General features: G+C 44.8%; 1 protein-coding gene across 1 annotated transcript in view; it reads right to left on the reverse strand.

Moving 5' to 3' along the window:
• The window catches only part of LOC114796685 (E3 ubiquitin-protein ligase SH3RF3-like), a 120,864-nt gene extending 104,426 nt beyond the window's left edge, over nucleotides 1-16,438 (reverse strand). Inside the window, exon 1 of the mRNA XM_028991099.1 lies at nucleotides 15,816-16,438. Coding sequence (XP_028846932.1) covers nucleotides 15,816-16,178 — 363 coding nt within the window. The 5' untranslated portion in view covers nucleotides 16,179-16,438. The remainder of the gene's footprint in view (nucleotides 1-15,815) is intronic.
• Between the last annotated feature and the right edge of the window lie 7,716 nt (nucleotides 16,439-24,154).

The following is a 24,154-nucleotide window of genomic DNA, read 5'->3' on the forward strand; positions in this document are numbered from 1 at the left end:
TTTTATACACAATGCACAGTACCATCTGAGAAATGAATACACTATTAACTTCAATTATCTGTAAAAGAAGCTTAATATGGTAGTGGAAATGGTGCAAACTGACATTTTATGGTTCATATTTTTGGCTCTAATGCAGCTGTTGCATTTTACGAGAAAGCCCTTGATAATGATGTATAATGATGTAGCTGTACCCGCTGCATGTGCACGTTTTTATTGACTTGGCGAGTATACACCTATGGTCAATTTAGATTTAAATGATATGACTTGGAGTTGCAAAAAAAAATAATAATAAAATAAATAAATAAAATAAAAAATGTCCCCCACAGGAGCCCTTTTTCTCTACTTGCTTCTCTCCTTCCCAAAAGAAAATATGACTATAGGTTTGTTGCACTGGGAAACATCACACCACAAATAAACACAAAAGGCAGTATTTATTTGTGGCACATTAGCCACGGAGCAGAACCACGGTGAATATGGCGGCTGATGAGTCTGTTTCACAGTCGCTGCCTCTGAGGAGCTCAGGACTCAACCAGAAGAGAACAGGACAGGTGGACACCTCCGCCAACCGCGCCAAGCGCTGGCCTCGCCCCCAGGGTCCTCTTGTGCAGATGGCGTCGGGGGACAGTGTGATACTATCTCTCCTCTTTGTGTGTGTGTGTGCGTGTGTGTGTGTAGATAAGAGTGCGTATCGACGGAACAGGCTGAAGGAACAGATGGAGCTTGGGTGCATACAGTGTCTCTCCAGAGCCGACGCCATAACGAGGGCTGTTGGCGAACATCAGCCCCCTGCTCCTCCTGACATTATGGGACGAGAGATCATATATTTCAAAAGTGGAGTGTTGAACAACCCTCACCCGCTGCTCACATAACCACCAAACATCCATCCATCTCATCACGGATCAAGTGACCGGTGGAAAATGACCACAATGATTTAGAGACACATGAACATAAAAATAAGCAATATAGTAACAGAATTGTCTAAAAACGATAAAAAGTGTTTTTTTTTTTTCCCAATTCCTTAGCATTGGCCTGACACCTACTGTAAAGATATTTATCATGAACCAAGGAAGAGGTCTATGCACGAGGCAGATCCATGTTCACTCTCACGATGAACGACCATGGAGGAGCTGACTCTTACCTTTGATGGAGCTCTGCTAGCCAATCTTGTAGTTATTGTGTCGACCCTGCTCCATTATTCAACCCTTACAGATGGAAAAAGACGCCAAAAATACTGGTATCCGGCAAACAATTCATATCACGATTCATCCATGTACATTTGTCGGTTTTTCCAGCGCAGCCTCTGCTGTTTTTCTGCTACAAGACTTTGGTTATAAACGCGGGTGTGATATTGAAACATTCGTCAGATTTCAAATCTGTTCGGGCATTAGTCATGGGCTTGCTTTCTGAACACAGGGCGACTGAATTCTCCCTTTTTAAGGCAGAATAAATATGGCTTTCGGAGCCGCAAGCAAAGACAATGTCCTGATTTCACCTTCCGCTTCGCACTGCAGCGAGTAGCAGCACAGGACGGGAATAGGAGCTACCAGTTGTATGCAACGTCGACTCATGTAAAATTAATGAGAACAGTTCAAAAGACATTATGAGGTATTTGTCAAGCCCAAAGTATGGAAGAATTCCCACAGTGTCCCACAATTCGTAGTTTCTTGCTGTAAGTCACTGTAAAAAAATTCACATTCTCTAGATAAAAGCAACAAATGCCATAAATCACATTCGACTAGGGGCTTTCATTCTTCAAAAAGTTTATTACGGTGCACCTACTCCTTCTTCGATCAAATTAGCATGATGGACACCGACACTGCATGATAATTCTACAACATTTACATTTTACGGCATTTATCAGACGCCCTTATCCAGAGTGACTTATAAACAGCAGTTTCAGGGACAGTCCCCCCCTGGAGACATTCCCTGGAGGGTTAAGTGTCTTGCTCAGGGACACAATGGTAGTAAGTGGGGTTCGAACCTGTGATTCATGGTCCGGCAGTTGCCACATAGACACAGGACAATTAATCAGAGAAACAAATAGCAGGCAACAACCAATCAGATAACAGAAAATCTATTAGCAGGGATACCGCATTGATGTCATGGCTTCAACAGTTATTTCACTGACAAAATGAAATAAAACGGCTAGAAAATAATCATTTTAATAGTTTATTTAATTCATTCACATTATTCCACCAATAACAGTTACTTTTTACATTTCTTTAAAGATGCTAAAACTCTTTATGAACCAAAAGGTGATAATTATCTTAGCAAAACCACAGTTAGTTTTCTGAATCCCATTCACTCTATGGAGCGGCTAACAAAAATGGACACTTCAACATATGGAAACTACAACTCGAGCACATAAAAGTATTTTTATGCATTATAAGTAAATTTGTTAATACACGAGAAAACAGTTTTCAGCTGCTGCAGCTCACAGGTGGTCATGTGATTTGCTGTGTGAATTTTGATTGGACGGCCTCAAAAGTTAATCAGACAGAAATCATGCTGCTCGGTCTCAATGGGAAAGTGTCCAAGCACAACTGGCCAGCAACATTTGCCCTGAGTATCAGCATCTTCACGTGCCAGAGGACCAACAACTATAGTGAAAAGTGGTGGTAAACATAAAAAAGTGACAGGTGTTAAATCCCAACTTCGAGCGCTGCATTCATCTCCGAATCCTTCCTGGTCATGATCATGCAGTATCGTAACTAATCCGTGTGTAGAATGCTGGATTTCAACGTTAACTGGAACGTTGGGAAGCCCTGTTGGACAGTGAAATTTTCATTTATTTCCATCTCAGCCTCTGTGTTGGATCCACTGGGCCCTGCGCAGACAGCAGGGGTGTAGTGTTTCAGCTCGATGCGAGACAGACACACACACACACACACACACACACACACACACACAGACAGACAGACAGACAGTTAGAGGGTTATCTTCAGCAGGCAGAGGAAACCACCCCACAACTGTTAACACAGACCGAATGGCTGAGCGCAATCAGATTCAGAAGGATGCTTTACATTAGCGGATCAATTAGAGGTGTCGCTGTTTCACTCCAGAGCCAAATAAAACCATAATTGCCGGGTTTCCATCCCGATCGGCATGAAATCCCGAGGCCACATAGTTAACTGGATGACGGGTTTCAAATGGAGCTGCCGGTTTCTTGGCAGCACGTACGTGGTTCAAGTGAATGATGCTTGATTGCAATTTTCTGGTATTTATTTTATATGACCCGGACGCTCCTCTGGAACACGCGGGGACATAAAATATAAAAATCTGAAGTGTCTGACATTGGCCTGCTCCATTGAGTGGTTTGGAACTAGCCGTTGACCATTTCAAGCCCAGTTTGAGATTAACCTTACATGTCGGTGACGAAAAGCCACAGTTTCGAAATACAAAAATCAGAAGGACTGAAAGGCCCAAGGTCACGGTGCTTTTGATAACATTTTTCTGGTCAGCGGCTCTTGTTATACCAAGGTAGGTGTATTGCTTTTTTAAGAGCCCAGAGCCATATTGGGCTGACTTTGATTACAGGGATGGAGCTAATGGGGCTTTCAAAGACCCTTTCAAAAGATCCTAGGTCCAAACCCCTTTGTCTGCGTAGAAATCCATTTCCTCCTGGACCATCTATTAGCTTTACCTTGAGGATAGCAGCTAATGGCCAGTTCTGGCAGCCGCGGCCTTCTAAACACCACGGCACCACTCGCCTCCCTCTCATTACCCAAATAAAGATGGCCATGGTGAAGGGCCGTGTCAGCGTGAACGAGGCTCCCTTGGGCTAAAAAAATTAATATATATATATTTAAACCACCTTGGTTCTCCGTAAAGTTTTATTATGTCTATGGGTCCGAAGTGATGACGTGTGTGATGAATAACGCAAAGAAACACACACGCACACAAAAGGAAAACCGAGACACTAAAGCAAAGTGGAAAATGGGCTGATGATTGCCATTGTTAAATGGCCATAATGGCGGAGTGAATTGAAGAATGCACGGTAGTAAATTTACATCGAGTTAGTGTGCAAGTCTTTAAGCTTGCTTCTGTTGCCAGGCAACGCTCTAATATTACAGGCACTCTACAGCTAAAACCAGGCAGAGGTAATAATGTGTGTGTGTGTGTGTGTGTGTGTGTGTTTTCACGCTGCACAGTGGATTTTTACAGCAAGTGTCAGGGTGATGATAAAACCGGAACAACGTATAAATAAACGTCACGCAGCGGGTTGTTATTTCCAACAGATTACAGCCTTTCACTTCTGCTCTTAGACGGCCGGGCCCGGCCGACCGCGGGACCTGGGCTGAGCGGAGCGGTGCTTGACACCGCCGACCTGTTGAAACGCGCCCTCATTCATCCACACCGACTGCTGTGCAAACACGGCGGCGACTTTCAAAGGGACGGCAGATCACAGGAGACAATGGCCCCGCATAATGAAAGGTGAGCTTACAGCGGAGGCTCTGTCTGTGCGCGCCCGCGGGCCCGGCCACGGCCCCACCCGCAACCATCGTCAGCGCCTCCCGCTCGGGTGGGCGTCCCCCTCCACAACTCGCCGTCCGGATCTCTGTCCTTGCTGAAGGACAGAAATTATTAGTTTACCTTCTCAGTTGTGCCAGATTCCTTGTTGTTTAACCTCAAAGTTTTTTGCAAATTTTCACGTGACAAAAATAATGAAATAAAAAAATATGGTTTCCTATTCACCTATTTTTCACCCTTAAAATATCACATTCAAAACTGTCCAATTTGGCAAAACGGGAGCATCAGTATCTAATGTCTGGGTTCGAAATTCTCACTATTTATTTCATTGATTCAGCTTAATTATCAATATATCAGTATCTAAAGAAGTAAGAGCTAATTTGGTTGAATCTAAATCTGATTTTTAAAATGTTAACATTATTAAATGGCACACCCCGTATATGTCCAAGCGTAGCCACATCAGTTACTGATTTTCACCATTCCAGAGCTGAACTATGCAGTGCTGATTCCAGGATGAAAAGCACAACAGGCATATCAGGTCATGCTTGGCGCTCCCAAGTTATCACATACAGATGAAAGAGCACGACGGAGTCGGGGTTGAATGTCCTCCAGATTCATTGCACCATGTTCACAGTCCGGCATGGGCTGGAAATAATTACGCAGTGCCCATGGGTTCCTGGTAGAAGAACACATAATAGCTCTTCGGAGAACACCTCGGCTGATGCATGCCTCAGGAATGAGCAGAGGCACTATAAAAACCGAGTCCGTCAACTGCACTTCCCACACTGCGAAACAATTTCACTCTCAATTTTCACTTCATTCTCCAGGGTTGCCATGGTGACCGGAGACACAGTCCGCTGCAGCCGCGATCGTGTGTCAGTGTGCGGCCGGGCCGCGAGCGATGATGTCATGATGTCATCGCTATGAGCGCACTTTTGGTTCCAGCTGCCCGCTGACATCATTCGCGCGGGGACAGCTGAGCTTCCCGGACTTCCCACAACCACCTGCTTCAGACCGACCGCATGTCTCACAACAGCGGAGGAGCCGCTAAAAAAAAAAAAAAAACCTCTCCTACAACCTCATTTCACCCTCCTCAGCCACCGCCAACACCCGCTCCGGCGGTCACGTGAGCAGCAGGGGGACGGCCTTGTTAGCGGTTCCCTGAAAAACAAGGCGGCCGGGATGTCCGAATAGCCCCTGTAATCTTCCCAAAAGCAGCCACAGGCACGGGCCTCCAAACAAACCACGCAGACTAAACACCTATTTTTAGCGAAGGATGCCTTTGTGTCTCGGGCGGGGGTGAAAGACAAGCGTGTCACGTGTCAGAGGGCCACGTGGACGAGGAGGACGTACTCCCTTCCACTTACGCAGACGGGATAATAAAGGCGCGCCTGTTCCTCCTGGATATCCTGTACAGGTAGGGAGAGAGAGAGAGAGAGACGGTGGGAGGGCCGGTTTTTATGAAGTTTCAATGCACAACCAGTCTGGGCATGAGTCCCAACCAAAGGCGTAGCTCTAGACCGACAATAACACGGGAGAGCGGCAGCCGCAAGTCCGGACACAAGGAGGGAAGGAAAAAAAGAGGAAAATCCAGTGTTGCCTGTGGGAGATACAGTTGGACAGGGATCTGGCTGATATGTTTCTCGTTTCCTCGCGCCCCGAGATGCAGCGGGCAGGGCTCCTAGGCGAGGCCGACATGCGCAATGAGCAACGGCGGGACGCCGGGACGGGTCCTTTCGCGCGTGAAAGGCCTCTTAATTGTCGCTGGCCCGCTTCTCGCCCGAGGTCTGTCCCACCTGTCCACCGGACCCGGCCAGCGCCAGAACGTCAGGCCCCATAGCGAGGCCCTCTGTCACCAGACAGGCTGCGGTCCGACCACGAATGGCATTCTGGGTAGAAAATGAGAATAAAACTGGTCGACAGGGTAGACTACACATCTCCAGTAAAGGAAGACATGGAGGCTACTTGGAATAATCCAAAGTATCCAAATAATCCTTCTTTAAAAAATAAATACATAAAATAATTTTGATGACGTTTAGAGTTGCTTCCCTTTGAGAACTGCTAGGGGTGCGAGTAGCCCAGTGGGTAACACTCACCTAAGAATCAGAGAGACCACAAAATGACAGGTTCAAACCCCACTTACTACCACTTAAGTCCCTGAGCGAGACACTTAACCCTGAGTGTCTCCAGGGGGGGACTGTCCCTGTAACTACTGATTGTAAGTTGCTCTGGATAAGGGCGTCTGATAAACGATGATGACTGTTGTCATCATCATGTCATCATAAGCAGCATGCGATAATCATGAAGATAAGTAAAGACTGCTGGAAGTCCACCGCCATTGGTTCTCATTACAGCAAAAGTTCACAGCTTTAAAAAGCCTTACTATGTAACCTCATGTGTGTTATTTCACACTTTTTCACACTCACTATTTCACACTCTGCAGTTTTGTTCTAAAATGTAAAAGTAGCCAGAGAAGAACGTGCACGTTGGAAAAGAGATCGTGAGAGCACGTTCACCCTGCAGGAGTCGGTAAACAGTGTTCTCTTTCTCCCACATATTCATTAGGATTGAAAAAAAGTTAAATTCATCAAACAAGTTGCAATAATTTAATTGTGATTAATAAAAAAAAAATTAAAAAAAGACGTGTCCAGACGTGGCCATAATAATAATAATAATAATAATATAGATTACAATTATTGCTCAATTAACATTAATATAGAACCTAGTCCACACTTGGGGTAAAACGAGAATGTAAAAACTGAGTCTGGTTTGCTTTGGTGGAGAAAATGACCATCCTTCCTGTGTGAATTATGTCCAAACCTGTACGGAAAAGATAAGCTTGTGAAGTGATTTAAGCTAAAATGCATGTAAATTAAGGCATGTAATTAAGTAACTCATAACTTGAACTTTTTTGGTTTATATTGCTTTAGACTGGTATTTGGTCAAAATAATTTTTAGTAGGTCAAAAGAATACTTGGAAAATGTAAAAAATGCTAATTTTCTTGCAAAGGTAGAAAAAATACATATCAAAGGACCTATCAAGGACCAGAAAAATTCTTTATCTCTGTTACATTTAATGGAACTTTTTTGCCATGCAAATGCCAATTTCATGCAAGACTATCTGTTCATTAAATTAGCTCTACAGTGAAGGCAGCTATTGGACATGTACAGAAAGTGGACAGGCAGAAATGCATGAAAATTAAAAAGTAAAGAGCTCTCTCACAGGAAAAGTAGCCTAACAAGAGATTCAAAGCAAGACTTCAAATCACTGGACTCAAAATACATTTTTTACCCTTTTTCGAGTCCTTGCTAGCAATTAGCGGGAAAAGTTGTTTATAGCATCACTTCCCTTGAAATAAGTAAGCAAAATGGAAGACTGGCAGATAAGAAAATTGCATTAAAAACCCATTTCATTGGAAGGATCGGAAGGCTCGAATCATCCATTCCTGCTGTGAGTACCAGAGGCAGGGCCAAAAAAAAAACAGGATGAAAAACAGACAGGCCGTGGCCATGAAGGATCACCAAATAAGCCTCCGCAAAAAAAAAAAGCTGCATGTCTGTCTCACACTTGAGGTAAATTTAAACCACGAAAGCCTAAGCAAGCATGTTTGGCCTTCATTAAAAGGCAAGATTGGCAAAAAGAAGAGCACGAAAAACAAGTTCATTTTGTGTAAAAAAAAAAAAAAAAAAGTTCCTCGACCCATTTACACAGTGCAGCCGTGACTCAGTGATTCTAAACACAACAGAGCAGAGACACGTTTTTCGACTGGTGCAGAGCAGTGCTTTAGTCGATATCTGCCATACTGATTCTTTTATCGCTAAACGGCACATGACAGATACCCCTCTACACAATACTGAACATCACTCTGCCATATGCCTCCATTCAGATGTAGCGAAATTATCCCACAAGAGATGTGAAATATTCTCTCACGACAATAGGATCTGCGATTCAATATTGACATGATACATAGTGTTCCACCAAAAAACACGGGACAAAGGACACTCCAACACTTAAAGAGACTCGGATTAGCCCGAGATAAGACGTTCAGTTTGCAAAATTTTATACAGAACTGCGAAAGAAAGATTTACCTTAACTTACAAGACCTTCCTCTTTAAAGAATATTTAGATAAAATTGTAATTTTCTTGTTGTCGAACTTTGTGAACAGAATCTACAACAGAGTGAATAAAATAGATGTATTCATAGTTGGGGTCCTAGTGAACCGGAATTGATCTCTTCATCGATGGTAACTTGAAAGCACGTTGTAAGTCGCTCTGGATAAGGGCGTCTGCCAAATGCCGTAAATGTAAATGTAAATGTACTCACTATATATATATTATACTTACTACTATATCCTATAAAATATTTCACGAAAAATATATATCTGTCACCATATTATCTTCCATAACATTATACAAGCATAACATTACAAGACATTTGAGTCGCAATTTTGATCTCAATTCTTGATTCTAGCTAGCTAACATCAGTAGCTACAAAGCAAAATCCTTATAAATCCATTTTTGCGACATTTTCACATGATCAATCGCACTGATAGGGTTGCTAAAATGATGTTAGAAATGTAAAGATATTCAGCTGCAGACAAATTTTGATTGAAATTTGTAATTTGGCTTATCAAACAGATTAAAATTCACTATTCACAGAGTACCATTACAACCCTATAGTGAATGTTGTGTAGTTTTTACCCTGTAGTGTAGTTTGTGTAGTTTTTACCCTGGCTCTTGAGAAATAAAGGTGCTCATCACAGTGACATCGAAGGCCAATCCCACCATGTTTAACAGTCCTCTGCAGACAAAGTTCCTACTACTGTACACATTGTGATGAATGTCAATGCCACAAAGATCTTCAATTGACGCAGAAGCCACAGGTCCTCCTTCACACAGCACTAGACTAAACAGAGCATGGCCAAGGCAGAGCCCAGTCGACCCCAGGAAATGATTCACTTCGACTTTCCTTTGCTATAACTGCCAGCAGGAAGTGCAAAACCCCCAAATATACCACACATATCAAACGTGTTGAGACAAAAGGGCCAGAAAGAGAGGGCCTCGTGACTGAGCGTCCATTCCATAAAAACTAAACAAACACTTTTTCTTCTGCTTTCTTGGGTTTCTTGGGTTTCCTTTCAAGCAGGAAGTGAGTAAGGAATGGGTAATCAGGAATTTGGTGGTTTCTCCTTTTTTTTGATGGTTGTGACAAACACACACATACACACACACACACAAAATCCCGAGCAGCACCTCTCCACCAGACAGACCCATAATGCACCCTGCCATGGCCTGACCACGCAGTGCTCCTGGTGATTTACTTTATGAGGCGTATTTCACTTGAAATGTTAAGCACGGTGAGGCCAGAGACTTGTTTATAATTCAAACCAGACGAAACCATATTCATTTCTCTGGAAAGGTGAACACATCCCTGGAAAGAAACACTTTCCACATGCTGACAACCTGCCATAGTTTCATTTCCTTACTTTTTTAAGCTCTTATATAACCACTTGTATTTCCTTTCTCTTCCACCCCGCTTCGTTTTTGCCTCCACCTGTGCTCTGCAATAGGGGGTGAGTACCAGCTTTTCCCACCGCGCCCCAACACCGCATTCTACCTGGCAGGGTGCAGGTGACTCTTGTGGAGTCATCAGCCTCCCATCAGCTGACCCTTCCTCCAGCACGTCCAACCAACCAACTTTCCCTATTTGTGTGTGTGGAACATGTTTCAATTTCAACCGGGGCAGGGGTTAAAAGACAAAGATGAATTGGATTGATTGCAGCTTTAGTAACCTTGGAAAAGAAGGTTGAGGCTCTAATGTTTTCACCAGCGTCGGCCCTACAAGCCAGGAAAGGAAGCAAACCCCTGGTCAGAAGGGTCGGCAGTTTTTTCCATTTTATCATTTTCATGGGACGCAGGGTTTTCTTTAAATGAAAATAATTAAAGCATTTTTGTACTTTTCTTTTTTTTTTTTACTGCATCACTCTGCCAGCGACCTTCCTTTGCCAACTTCTCAGCCCTCATTTCCATAGCCACAATGGTGTGGTGTGAGAGCAGGTTAACCCTTGACCCCAGCGGAATAAAAGCCAACTCAGCCGGGTCATTACGTGCACCGCCTCCGTCTCCGCATTGCCCACCCCCCAAGCCATTTGACATCCCCGGTGGGCAGGACGCATTCTCTCGATAGTTTCCCCTGTGTCCCCTCAGGTGACGTCTCTGGAGCCGGCCATAGGAAAATAGAAACAGCGCATGTTTGAATAATGTGGCAGTAAAATGGCAAACCACATAATGAGGTCGTCTCGCCGAATGCCAGAAAACACTGAGCACTAAATAAAAAAGGGGGCTAAGCAGGGTGCTCTGTAAAATTCTGGGCTGCTCGTAATGAAGTTAAGAGAAAAATTGGGTGAAACGAGGCCAAGCTACAAAGCGTGTCGGTGCACAGAAGCATAATTTAAGAGTCGCAAAGCACAAACTGTGTTTGAGGGTCCAACATAGTCGTCCGCTGAGTCCAAAGAAGTCACGAACGGTGTAAATTCGGCACCTCCCGATGCAAGCCCTCAGTCCAGAACTGTTACTGACTTCATTTTTTTGGGGTCAGGCGGCTGGGGCCTTTGGCATCACGCGTAAAAACCATGTGACGGGGACAGAGTTTGTCCTCACGACGAATGCAGCTCAACAGAGTGGGACGTCTGAGTCTTTTCATTATCAGAGCGTATTTCTCCAGGGTTCGGCCGTCTCCATTATAAACAACTTGAGCCCCTCATTATCTGCAGATTACATATTCCAGTTATGAATACTGCATAACCCGTATCTTGGAGAGATAAAGCACCGGCCGACCACAAAGGGACACAAGAGACAAAAGCAAAGGGTGCTCTTTGATATTCCTTAAATAAATGAAGGACATGGTAATCACATTATAAAATGTAATTAACAACATAGTTAGCACTTGTGCGTGGGGAACTCACTGTAAGTATCGGAGCTCATTAAGGACGCCAACGGTCCCTTCAGAACGGAATCAGTAAGGGGCATGATTAGTCTGTCCTGGTCCTAAATGACCCAAATCTTATGTGATGAAGACACAACAGGGGTGCGGGTGGGGACTCCGTTAGGACCGATGACAATTACAATTCCACGCCCAGGGCCTTGTTTTCAGTTCTCACGTGTAGATTCTGGCCACGAGGTTTGACTGGCAGGTAGAAGAAGGCGGGCACATTAGCACCGCCCACCACTGCGATGGTGTCTCACTCTCGCTTCAGTAGTGCACAGCGGTATTACGAGACAGAGTGGCATGCACTGCACCTGTAAGCACTTTTTACTATTTCCTCCCATCGGTAGGGTGTGACGCAGTTCTAGCATGGACATGACGTGAAATTCGCATGAACCGTATTAAACGTGCCTGTTGGGGAACAACGTTTTTTATGAACAAAGTTTACTCACAGCGAATCGCTTTGCTCATTTCTGCATTCGCTCCAGGCTGTTGAACCACCGAACACAGCCAAACCGAGGACTCTCTCAGTCTGTCCGTCTGCAGGGACGATAAAGGACATCCACGCCATGTTTTCATTAACCCGGGGTTCCGCTGTGGCTATATCTTGCCCGATTAAATTACGCCAGTGAAAGGAGGAGATAATCCCTGAAGTTTCTGCCGCAAAAGTCAAAAGGCGCTCACTTAATAACTATTAAAACTCTAATCCGCACTGATTAAAACTAAGAATGCGTCCTCCGCGGCACTCAATCAATGCAAGAGCCTCTCATCTGCTGCTGGATGTAGTAATTATCCCAATGCAATATTCATTTAGCACAAGAGTGTAAGCAAAAGAACGCAAGAGAGAGCGAAAACAAAACGGATATTCGGCGTACTGCGCACAAAATGTCTTTTGCCTGCGCAGTCTTTTCTCGTCCCCATACGTATGCATTTCGGTTAATGCCTGTAGCATTAAAAAAAGCGAGAGCGATGCATGCTTTCATATTTTGCACGACTGCGTGTCAGAAAGCCAACCCTCAGCAACTCTTTGCAGGCTGGGGCTCAGTTTGTCTCTGATACAAGGGTTGCACGATTCCATAAAAGCAAATAATATGTAGAGGCTACTTTTGTGGACATGCAAAAAGTCCATCAGATGCAAAAAATATAGAGAAAAATTACACTATTCACTATAAGCGATTATAAACTACTTTCACACATGTAAACCCCACAGAAATCACATTAGTGTGATTTCTGAATATTAATTTTGCACCCCTGTTAGCCACAATTATTTCACCCACAAGGGACCCACGAGAACTCTGTCTCTAAAAACAAGTTTTAATTGGGTATCACCATGAATCACTGGCTACCGGATGACAATTGAAGACCGAGTGAACGGCGGGAAACAGGCAATGCTCCAAATTCACTAGCATGCAAATCTGAAAGGGTGCCATGTCAGCTGAGGCGTCAGGGAGAACATTCCCTGGCGTCGGAAATTGAAAGGCAATCCTTGTCTACATCGTCCCCATTATCTGCGCGCGAGGAAGGAATTCTGCTATTGTCGTCTCCCTGGTGATACCAGGGAATGCGTTCCATTGTCGCCGCTCTTTGCCCTGCGCTGCCTCTCATTTCCGCAATCCCGATTCTCGGATTCTAGGTGGGAGAACTCAATCCGATCGTGGAAGGGTTCCCATAACCTGGAATTGAGGTCCTTGACGGTGATGAAGGTTTGTCTTCTTCTTGGCGATTAAAACCAATGCAACCTGCTGCAGCGTCACTCTAATATTTAAGCGCAAATAAATTCTGTAGTGCAGCAGAAAGATTTTTCCCCCCAGTTTTTGCCGCGAGAGCTTACACAATAGAAGACTGTTTTTTTCCCCTTCTTGTCTTCCTGTGCCTCATAATTCAAGAAAATGGTACAATCATTTCTCCAAGGGCACCGGGTGGAAATGGGATTTTATCCTTTATGGTTCTGGCCCTAAAGTATATTAATGGCACGCTGTCATGGTTTATTGTATCGCACTCTGTTGTTTTACAGTTGTGACTGTTGTGTGTGTGTGTGTGTGTGTGTGTGTGTGTACGGTGATCAACCCCCCCCCCGCACGTGACACTGGGTTACGTGGCGCTCTGATCACGCACACGCGTCACCCCACCGCCATCATCACCCTCATCTCTTAGATCTCGTCACTGGGAAAAGGAACAGAAGACGGGAGCTCGGCGTGATCTGGCGGGACGCTCACACACACACACACGCACACGCCGAAACGTGAATATGGGTTAATGTGGCGCCGACCGCGCAGGAACGGGCCCTTCCGGCCACCTGTGGCGAGCGAACGTCTAATGGCCTGAGGAGCACCTCGCCGTTCTGGCTGCCCGCGGGATGAAGAAAGGCTTGAATGAAGGTGTCTCTCGCCGTCCCAACCCCGCCACTTCTGAAACTTTTTGCCGTGCCTGGCAAGTCGGCGCTAACGTTGAAGCGGAGATTGAAAGCTGTCAGCGGTTCCAGTGCCAGTCGACCACCTACCAACGTCACCAGTCCGGGTCTACGGGACTCTGGCCACCCTCTTCTCAGTCTCCCCAACATCCCCAACATCTCAGTCTCAGTAAAGATTTACACACTATGGATGCCATGTGGCCTACGGAGACTGTGGCCTCACACCTTCAAGGTTGTGAGTTCACATCCCGCCTCGAACCTCGTGTGTGGGTGGTGGTAGCCTAGTGGGTAACACACTCGCCTATGAACCCAGGTTCAAATCCCACTTACTGCCATTGTGTCCTGAGCAAGACACTTAACCCTGATTGTCTCCAGGGGGGACTGTCCCTGTAACTACTGACTGTAAGTCGTTCTGGATAAGGGCGTCTGATAAATGCCGTAAATGTAAATGTTTGCATGCTCTCCCCCACGTTGGGGTCCCCCTGCTAGGTGAACTGGCATCTATGAATTGTCCGTATATGAGGATGTGTGTATGTGCCCTGACTATTCGTCAGACTACTGGCATCATCATAAACAGCTTCATGACAGCAGAATCTTTCAGTCTTTTTGCATTGTTTACATTGTCTTCTGTTAATGTATTGGCTATTTCACATTTTGAGACTTCTGTTTTGTTCTACAATATAAAAACAAGAAGAACTTTTGACTGGTGGTGTCAGAACATGGAACACATTCGGCAATGCCTCCTCGCATTCACACACCAGTCTGAGGCCAATATTGGATCATATTTCGATCAATTTGAAAATCAGGAACTGCAAAATGCATAAGGGGCTTATTCACAAGCTAAGACTAGTTGGGTGGTTGTAGTCTAGTAATGAACACACTCACCTATGAACCAGAGGACCTACCTACTACCATTGTGTCCCTGAGCAAGACACTTAACCCCGAGTGTCTCCAGGGGGGGACTGTCCCTGTAACTACTGACTGTAAGGCGATCTGGATAAGGCCGTCTGCCGTAAATGCACACGTTATGATTGCACCACAGTAGTTCCTTCATACATAAAACTTCATGCAAACGTTCCAATGTTTTGAGCATACAGGTTGCACAGGAAGCTTGATGAGTTTTTTTTTTTGCAATTTTATTGCCTCACCTCAGACGTTACGGATATCTGGCTGTGGGTTCGCCTCAGTGTTATCGCTGACTTGAGGCCTGCAGGGCCACACTGCCTGAACACAGTGAAGCAGCGATACGAAGAGACGCCCCACCGCCGCCGCCGCCGCCGCCAGACCCTCAGCTGCGTCAGCACAGTTGCCGGCCGGCCCGTATTAACGGGCGCTTTCATCACCGGCGCACGTTTCTGTGGGAAGGCCGGACGCCTGTGACCTCTGCCCTGCCTAACAGCCGCCAGGGCATCCAGGGACCGTGGCAACAGTGGAACATGGGCCCAGAAAACCCCTCTACAGCCACCTGCAGCAACACGGCCATATACTACAACAACGGATCTACACCGCATTTAATCGGGATTTCACAGAAATGAACCAGCGCATATCTACAGTAAAACCCCAGTAAAACCATTATGTTTACAGTGTGGGGAGGTGCTGTTCTGATAGGTCCACGCCGTGCCACGCACACTTTTTATATATTCCGCTGGCCATAACCAAACCTGCAGGCGAGCGAGCATCACCAACCTCGGTGCGCGTGTGGATGTTTATTACGTGTTTATTAAACTGTTCATCCCTTTATTACACCTGAGGTACGACTCCAAGGCTGCAGGAGAGCATCGCCTCGAACAACAGTGATATAAAGCAGCTGATGACGTGAGAAGTGCCTTCATCTGTCACATTTCATTCATAGACGCTCCAATATAATAAAAGCCGGTAGGACGTTCGAACCGGGCTCGCGTGCCGGTGACGGGGACACTTGACGACGACGCACGCACGTTCCCACATACCTTGACCGGGGAGCTCCGAGTCGCGACGGGCAAGTCTCGGGCAGCGGTGCCCGGAGGAGACGCCGACATCCCGGCAGCGCATCCCAGCGATATCCCGGTCAGAGAGGGTCTCCCCCCGTTCCGCGGACGCTGTTTAATCCCGTCCAAGAGGCGCACCAGGAGGATGTTGGCGGGCAGGTCGTCCACCCCGCAGTCCACCAGGATCCGGCACTCCGGGCAGCGCAACTCATTGCGGGAACTCACGATGTTCTCCAGGCAGCGCCGGCAGAAGGTGTGCTGGCACGGCAGGACTTTGGCGGTGGTGTCCAGCCGCTCCAGGCACACGGAACACTCCAGCAGGTCCAGCAGCGACGACTCGTCCATGTTGTTGTTGTTGTTGTTGTTGTTTTTGTTATTTATTTATTCCGATTATTATAGATGTAAAAAATATATTAATCCGCTGGGCGCTCCGCGCGGATTGTGGTGACGGTGACGGCGCGCCGCATGCCGCCGCCTCTCCGAACAGCGCGCCGTGCACGACTCCCCGACCGCCGAGCCGCGCGAGCAGGAGAAGTCGGGTCACGCGCAAACGTGCGCGCGCCCGCGACGCCGGCTGGCACGCGACAATTACGTTAAACCAGGAGCAGCATAACTACTCTGTATACATACTACATATATTTTTATATATACACATATTATGTATTAAATACATAATAGATGCCGTTATCTAAATGCTAATGAAGCGCAAAATGCATAAAATGTTACAAATAAATAGAACCGTCCTGGCAAAGAGTTACTTCCAGACTATTTAACGTGAAAGTCCGTGCTCTGGAAATCAACTTCACCTGCGCGCTCGCTCAACTCGGCGTTGCAAACGTGCCACGAAACCAACCAATCACAGACTCGGACAACAGAGAACAGCCAATCATAATTGACCTGTGCTGGTCTCTGGTTGGTTGGTTTTGTGGCACCCTCGTAGCGCCGGGACCAAGCGTTGAGCGAGTTGAGAAAGTTGACTTTCTGGGCACAGAACCCACAGCAGCTCCACTTTAGTAAGGCGAGCGCTGAAAACGCGATCAAACGAGACCGCACGAATATTTCCGAAGATGAACAGCCCCACACTACAACTGGCGGACAAATTAATGCCAAACAATGTGTTCAAATAACAGTCAGTCCAACTAACTGTGAGTAACTACAATAACAATAATAATGATGGTAATGTTATTACTGTGTAATTATGGGCGCGATTCTTTGGAAAAGGCGACCCCGTGTGGAAATAAAGGTAACTCAGGCTTAGGGGGGAAATGATAAAAGGGGCAGAATCAGACACACGTTCTGACTGTTTCCCACACGAAGGGCCTCCGCGTTGCTGAATGAGTAAATGGCGCCCCCTGCTGCTCTTTCCTCATTATTACGGAGCCCCCCCAGGAGTCGTGTAGTACATTTACATTTACAGCATTTATCAGACGCCCTTTTCCAGAGCGACTTACAATCAGTATTTACAGGGACAGTCTCCCTGGAGCAACTTAAGGTTAAGTGTCTTGCTCAGGGACACAATGGTAAGTGGGATTTGATCCTGGGTCTTCTGGTTCACAGGTGAGTGTCTTACCCACTAGGCTACTACCACCTTACATGTTATGTGATGTGATGTGGGAGAAAAAATATAATTTTAGAAATGTAATTAACATGTAATTTTTTTTTTTTCCCCACCACATTTCAACCTAAATATATTTTTTCTATTACATGACCCAGAGGGAGCCCCAAACATTTTGCATGATTTGGAAATTGCAATACATATCATGACCCTCTCCATATGTAATCCATGGTTAAAGAATATTAAAATATACTTTACTTTAAATCAGATAGTAATTATCCAATATAAGTTGTAAAGTTATTAATTGGGATCAGGACAAGTGAGTTTAACCAGTAAAACCAGAAGTAAAAGAAAAACCGGACACGGCGAGGGAGAGAAAGAGAGAGAGAGAAAAAATGTGCCTTTACTTTAGCATGAGAGAGAACAGGCCGGAGAGGAGTTTAGATCAGTCAGATGAGCATTTTGGTAATAAAATACTTACCTTAGAGTATTGGTGTAGTGTAGTGTAGTTCACAACTGAACTAAATGTCTGTGCAAGCTCAAGGCTTGAACACGGAAATACACTGGTGTGTAACTCTATCTGATGGAATAACTTTTCTTTTTGGAACTGTTATGTATGGAAACCATTTTGACTGAACTGGATCACAAGAGAGCTTCCCAAACAAACGAGTCAACCTGGACGTATGAACTCGCCGAACTCGATAGAAATATGGTTGATTTTTTTCCCTCATTCACGGATCAAAGATTTGAGTTTTAAAATGACTGTTTTGGACAGAACCGTTTTCATTGGACTGGCTAATTGAACTTTATTGATTCATTTAAACTGTGTTTGTGAAATGTCAATTCCTAGTTATTGGATGTTTTGATGTATTGTTGAAACACTGTGAATCATTTAAATTGAGTTTAGAGGAGGTTAATTGAATTACATTTAGACCAACTAAAATATAAATCAATTAGAGCTATTTTGATAGGACAAACAATAGCCAAATAATTGGAGAGGTGATTATCACTGATACAAAAAAATATGAGTGACAATTTCATGGTTTTCTATGCTTTTTGATGTTATTCTTTTCTGCAGTGTGGTTAATTACATAATTCAATTAGAATGTTCTCTCCTCAGATGCTATCAAGTTTAATACTGCATTGCTGTATGTTTTACATTAAAAGCATGTACTGTACTACATCATCTAAAGTGAAAGTTAAAGTGATTGTCGCATACGCACGGCGTCACAAAACCAGGGTTCAATACTTGATGAACAGGACCGAGGAGACATCCAGGAACAAGTAACCTTTAACACGTAACATGTAACAATGACCCGACGGTGAACAGACATGAATAGGGCAGCTTAATACGATCAGACACAGGTGAATACGATCAGGAAACGTTACACAGGACGAACATGAAACTCCGGTCCGGAAGTGGGCAGCCGGAAGTATTAAGCTGCCCTATTCATGTCTGTTCACCGTCGGGTCATTGTTACATGTCTCCTCGGTCCTGTTCATCAAGTATTGAACCCTGGTTTTGTGACGCCGTGCGTATGCGACAATCACTTCACTTTAACTTTAAACAGCCTTTAAAACAGCCAGGGTTCTTCCAATCATAAAGGAACCCACTGCTGATCCTACAGACATTAACAATTACAGACCAGTTTCCCTCCTCTCATTTCTATCCAAAATCCTTGAGCGCTGTGTCTACAACTAGCTATCACTCCATCTATCACAGAACAACCTCCTGGATCCTAACCAGTCTGGCTTCAGAACAGCTCATTCCATCGAGACTGCCCTTTTGGTGGTTACCGAGCAGCTACATGCAGCCAGATTGGCAAAACTGTCATCGGTTCTTATTCTCCTCGACCTCTCTGCTGCATTTGACACCGTTAACCACAAGACTCTCTTGTCAATCCTGAAGAGGCTTGGAAATCCCTCTGATCTACATACTGCTTTCAAAATCTCTGCATGTCTAACCGACATCTCGTCTTGGATGGCAGCCCATCACCTCCAGCTCAATCCCACCAAAACTGAACTAATATTCATTCCAGCAGATTCTTCACCACATCAGGATCTTGCTATTTACCTAGACAACTCGCAGCTCTCTCCTTCTGCAACAGCCCGCAACCTTGGCGTAACAATAGACAACCAACTCTCCTTCTCAACTCACATCAGCAATCTTTCCCGCTCATGTAGATTCCTTCTCTACAATATCAGACGAATCCGCCCTTATCTGTCAACCCAGGCCACCCAACTACTGGTTCAGTCCTTAGTAATCTCACGACTGGACTACTGCAACTCCCTTCTAGCTGGTCTACCACTATGTACCATCCGACCTCTACAACTAATACAAAATGCAGCAGCACGACTGATCGTCAACCTTCCCAAATTCTCCCACACCGCCCCTCTGCTACGTTCCCTCCACTGGCTCCCAGTAGCTGCATGCATCAGATTCAAAATACTGATGCTGGCCTACAAAGCCAAACATGGAGTAGCACCATCCTACCTCACAGCCCTTATTACACCTCGCACTGCACCTCGTATACTCCGAGCCTCCAGTACTGCTCGCCTGGTCCCTCCATCTCTGAAGGTAAAAGGAAAACATTCATCTAGACTCTTCTCTGTCTTGGCCCCTCGGTGGTGGAATGAACTTCTCCTCGAGGTCAGAACAGCTCAAGTCACTGAGCACCTTCAAACGACAGCTTCAAAAGACCTTCCTCTTTAAAGAATATTTAGATTAAATTGTAATTTTCTTGTTGTGTACAGAATCTACAACAGAGTGAATAAAATAGATGTTTACATAGTTGGGGTCCTAGTGAACCGGAATTGATCTCTTCATCGATGGTAACTTACGCACGTTGTAAGTCGCTCTGGATAAGGGCGTCTGCCAAATGCCGTAAATGTAAATGTAAATGTAATGTGCCCGGGGAGCAGTGTGTGGGGACGGTGCTTTGCTCAGTAGCACCTCAGTGGCACCTTTGGCGGATCGAGATTCGAACCGGCAACCTTCTGATTATGGGGCCGCATCCTTAACCACTAGGCCACCACTGCCCCTATCTATTATTATACACTGTATCAAAATTGATCAGAATGTGCACTTCAGAGGGCTATGAACATGTAAATTAATTGATTTGCTTGATGATAAAGCTAATAATATTGTCCTTTTTCTTTAAAAAAAAAGCTGCTATTATTTGATGCTAACTGCATTGATGCAATATTATTGCAATATTATACTATTTTGTACGGAGGCCAGGAGGGGTCATGTTAGTGAATGTTTTTATTGCATTCATAACTTTTTTTTTCTTTAACCATTGTTATTATATTTCACTGTGGGGCAGTGGTGGCCTAGTGGTTAAGGAAGCAGCCCCGTAATCAGAAGGTTGCACCACTGAGGTGCCACTGAGCAAAGCACCGTCCCGACACTCATGGCTGCCCACTGCTCACCAAGGGTGATTGTTAAATGCAGAGGACACATTTCATTGTGTCACCATGTGCTGTGCTGCAGTGTTTCACTTCACTTTCACCATATCAATCCGGATACACTATAAAGTTTTATAGAAATCTATAAAGTCAAAAAATCAGCCACAGCTGAATTCTAAACGGCTTGGACTCTATTTCAGAGTGCACTGAGAATGCTGAAGAATCAGATCACCTCTCATTCAAACTAGTGACTCTATACGGGCAGCATACAGCATAGTGCGATTTGACATCTATTCACTAATAGCATCAGCTAGCGAAATAATAAATAGGTTAAGAAAGACATGACAAAAATACAATCTTATGTTTCCTTTGAGTGTTTAAATAACAAGTAACAAAACCGATAACGTGATGTTCTAAGCATAAAGCTAAGATGTATTGTAATGCGTACATTTCCATTGGCTGGAAATATGGAGCCCTGGGAGGAGAACACAATATACATTTGGTTTGTTACTGTCCTTGGCAAAATATAATATTGCTGAATGGAGTTTTAGGCAAGCAGGTGCACTGATTAATCATATTTATTAAATAAGAAATATTAATAAAGTAAAATGGTAACTTTGAGTGGGAAACAATAAATCTCCAATCTACATGTAGCCTATCCCCTACATGACCTATCCGTTTGCATTTTGAGGTGCCTGATGAAGCTGGACTTTGCAAGTGGCCATTCGATTCTTAGCTGGCTGTGTGAAGGCTTTATAACCAAACGCGACAAAAATGACACAGCTGAACTTGCCGTCGCCATCACTGTTGATTTGAAATCTGTGGCTGCACGCATGAGCATATTATCAGGGAGGGAAAATCTGTGTGCATGTATTACGTCTTTCTGTCACAACCATCTGACATGGTGAGGCAGGTGAACCCCTAGGCACGCCAAAGCAGTCCACGAAGGAGGGAAGGAAGTCCGTACACAGAGTCTTTATGAACATGAATGGAAGATGAGATGAATTGAGATGAGACGAGATAAAGAGACGAGATGAGAAGAAAGGCTGAGATGAATGGTCCACAGGTGCCAGCCGCTCCAGTCAGCTTCCGGCTCAACCTGCTGAATGGCCACTTCACACCTTCAATGACACCAGATACAGGACTGAGAGGCAGGGGTCAGGACCCTGAGGAAAATGAAACCAAGTTTGGCCAGGGACAAGGGGGCTGGTGGAGACCTCCCGGCGAGTCGCGGCTCCTTAGATCTCAGCGGGGCGCCGTTGGCTGCGTCCAAATGTGGGTCAGGTCTTTCTGTCACAGATGTCACAGAGATGATGACGAAATGATGAGGAAGAAGGACGCATTCACACAACGTTACGATACAGGGGATTGATTTGTGAAGAACAGGACAGGGGAGACATCCAGTGAAAATGTAACATAACAAAGGCCCGACGGCAAACAGAAACGAACAGGGCAGCTTTATACATTTTCACACAGGTGAAAACGATTAGGGCAACATTACACATGACAAACGTAAAACTACTTCCGGACTGGATCATGACACTTTTTTTTACGTTGCTGTTGTCTTACTGAACCTAGATATATGCCCACGTTCACCTGTCATAGATGAAAAGTGAGACTTAGATGAAAAGTGAGGCCTCCCATCTGTTGCACATACTTATGTAAATGTTGTATTGGTGACGTGTATATTTGTGAATTGAGAGTAATTTCCCTTAGTGTAAGTTGCACAATGTGCTTAGTATATCTGGAATTTAACATTAGTTCTACTTTTTTAAAGGGAACTGTAAAAAAGACCATGTGGTGTGGGAGAAGAGAATAGAGTGTGTAGAAAAACTCTTTCTCCCTCCACACAAAAGCACTGTATTCAACCACTCCAATTTGATGTTACCTGGCAGAAAGAGGCATGGCACAATAGAGGTTAAAAATGAACAGCTTCTAATTTATTAACACCGGTAAACAATTATTGTAGTTACATGTGAATATTGAATGTAAAAAGGTACCAAGGTTACAGAGAAAATAAAAATAAGAAGAAAGAGTAAAGAGGGAGAAGAGAAAGGAAAAGCCATGAGAAAAAATGGGAGAAGAGAAAGACTCAGAAACCTTTCGGCTTCCGATGGAAAAACCCCTGAGCAAGAGAGCTCAGAGCCCCTTTTCCACATGTGAGCAGACCTTTATACCCCTGACCTACAGGATATTGTCACTGGCCTACAGGAAGTTGTCACTGGCCTACAGCAAGTTGTCACTGACCAATCAGAACCTGTTGTTTCTGATGTCACGCCCCCCGGTGCCTCCCATTTGGGGAAGACAAAGAGGGTGGGCGGTCCTGAAGGCACGTTGCCGTCAGACAAAAGGCATGTAAAACAGAGGTGCCGAATCTTCACGCACAGTCATCGACACAGGAATGTCACACCTCCCCCTGCAGACAGCTGTTATGCAACACAAAAGCAGGCTCCCGTGATGTCCATCCTTACAGAACCCAGGGAGCGTATCCCTGGCCAGGACTGGATTTTCTATATGAGGATCAAATCCAGTGATCATTGGGACAAATGCTAGCCAATGCCTAGCTAAATTGTGCGAAGGCATAGCAAATGCTGAAGTGATACAGAGCTTAGGAATTAATGCTCCAGTAACTATGGAAGGCCATAGTAACGAAAACCACTCATCGCAGCTATAGAAGACATACGATGCAGATACTATCGGAAGTGTGATTTGGTTAGGTACTGGAACACTTGATTTACCACCGCGGAAGGAGCCGTAATGCTCTCTGTAAAGGGGATGTGTTAGTGGTTGTTTCCACTTGTTCAGTCATCAGTGACCAAGAGAACTGACAGTCATTGAAGAGAAGTGATTAGTCATTGAGAGACACTGTGATTCAAGAAGGTAAACAGATAAACCCAGTTTATTCTGTTTTGCCAGTGTTAATTCCTTCGGGGACAGAAGCCAGGATTGACCCAGATTTGTTCAATTTTGAAGACTCACCCATGGAAACATAGATTAAGATAACAACTTGCAAAGACACCAAATGTATTTTCGGTCTTGTAGTGGGATGTGGGTCTCGCTAAAGGGGTTGAGCATACCGTCTGATTGTCTTACCCAAAACCATTCAGAGAATTCTAACGTCGGATTATGCCTGCAGATATAGATGATGTAAGGGAACACCTCAGAGAACTGCTTGCTGCATGAGTTATCAAGAAGTCGCATAGTCCCTATGCATCACCCATAGAAATAGCACAGAAGAAAAATGGAAGTGTAAGAATATATGTGGATTATTAAACTTTAAATGCATGCAAAATACCACATCAGTATACCATGATGCGCATTGATGATGCCATCGACTGTCAGGAAGTAAATGGTTCAC

This window comes from Denticeps clupeoides, chromosome 9 (genome assembly GCF_900700375.1).
Source record: "Denticeps clupeoides chromosome 9, fDenClu1.1, whole genome shotgun sequence".
NCBI classification, from domain to species: domain Eukaryota; kingdom Metazoa; phylum Chordata; class Actinopteri; order Clupeiformes; family Denticipitidae; genus Denticeps; species Denticeps clupeoides.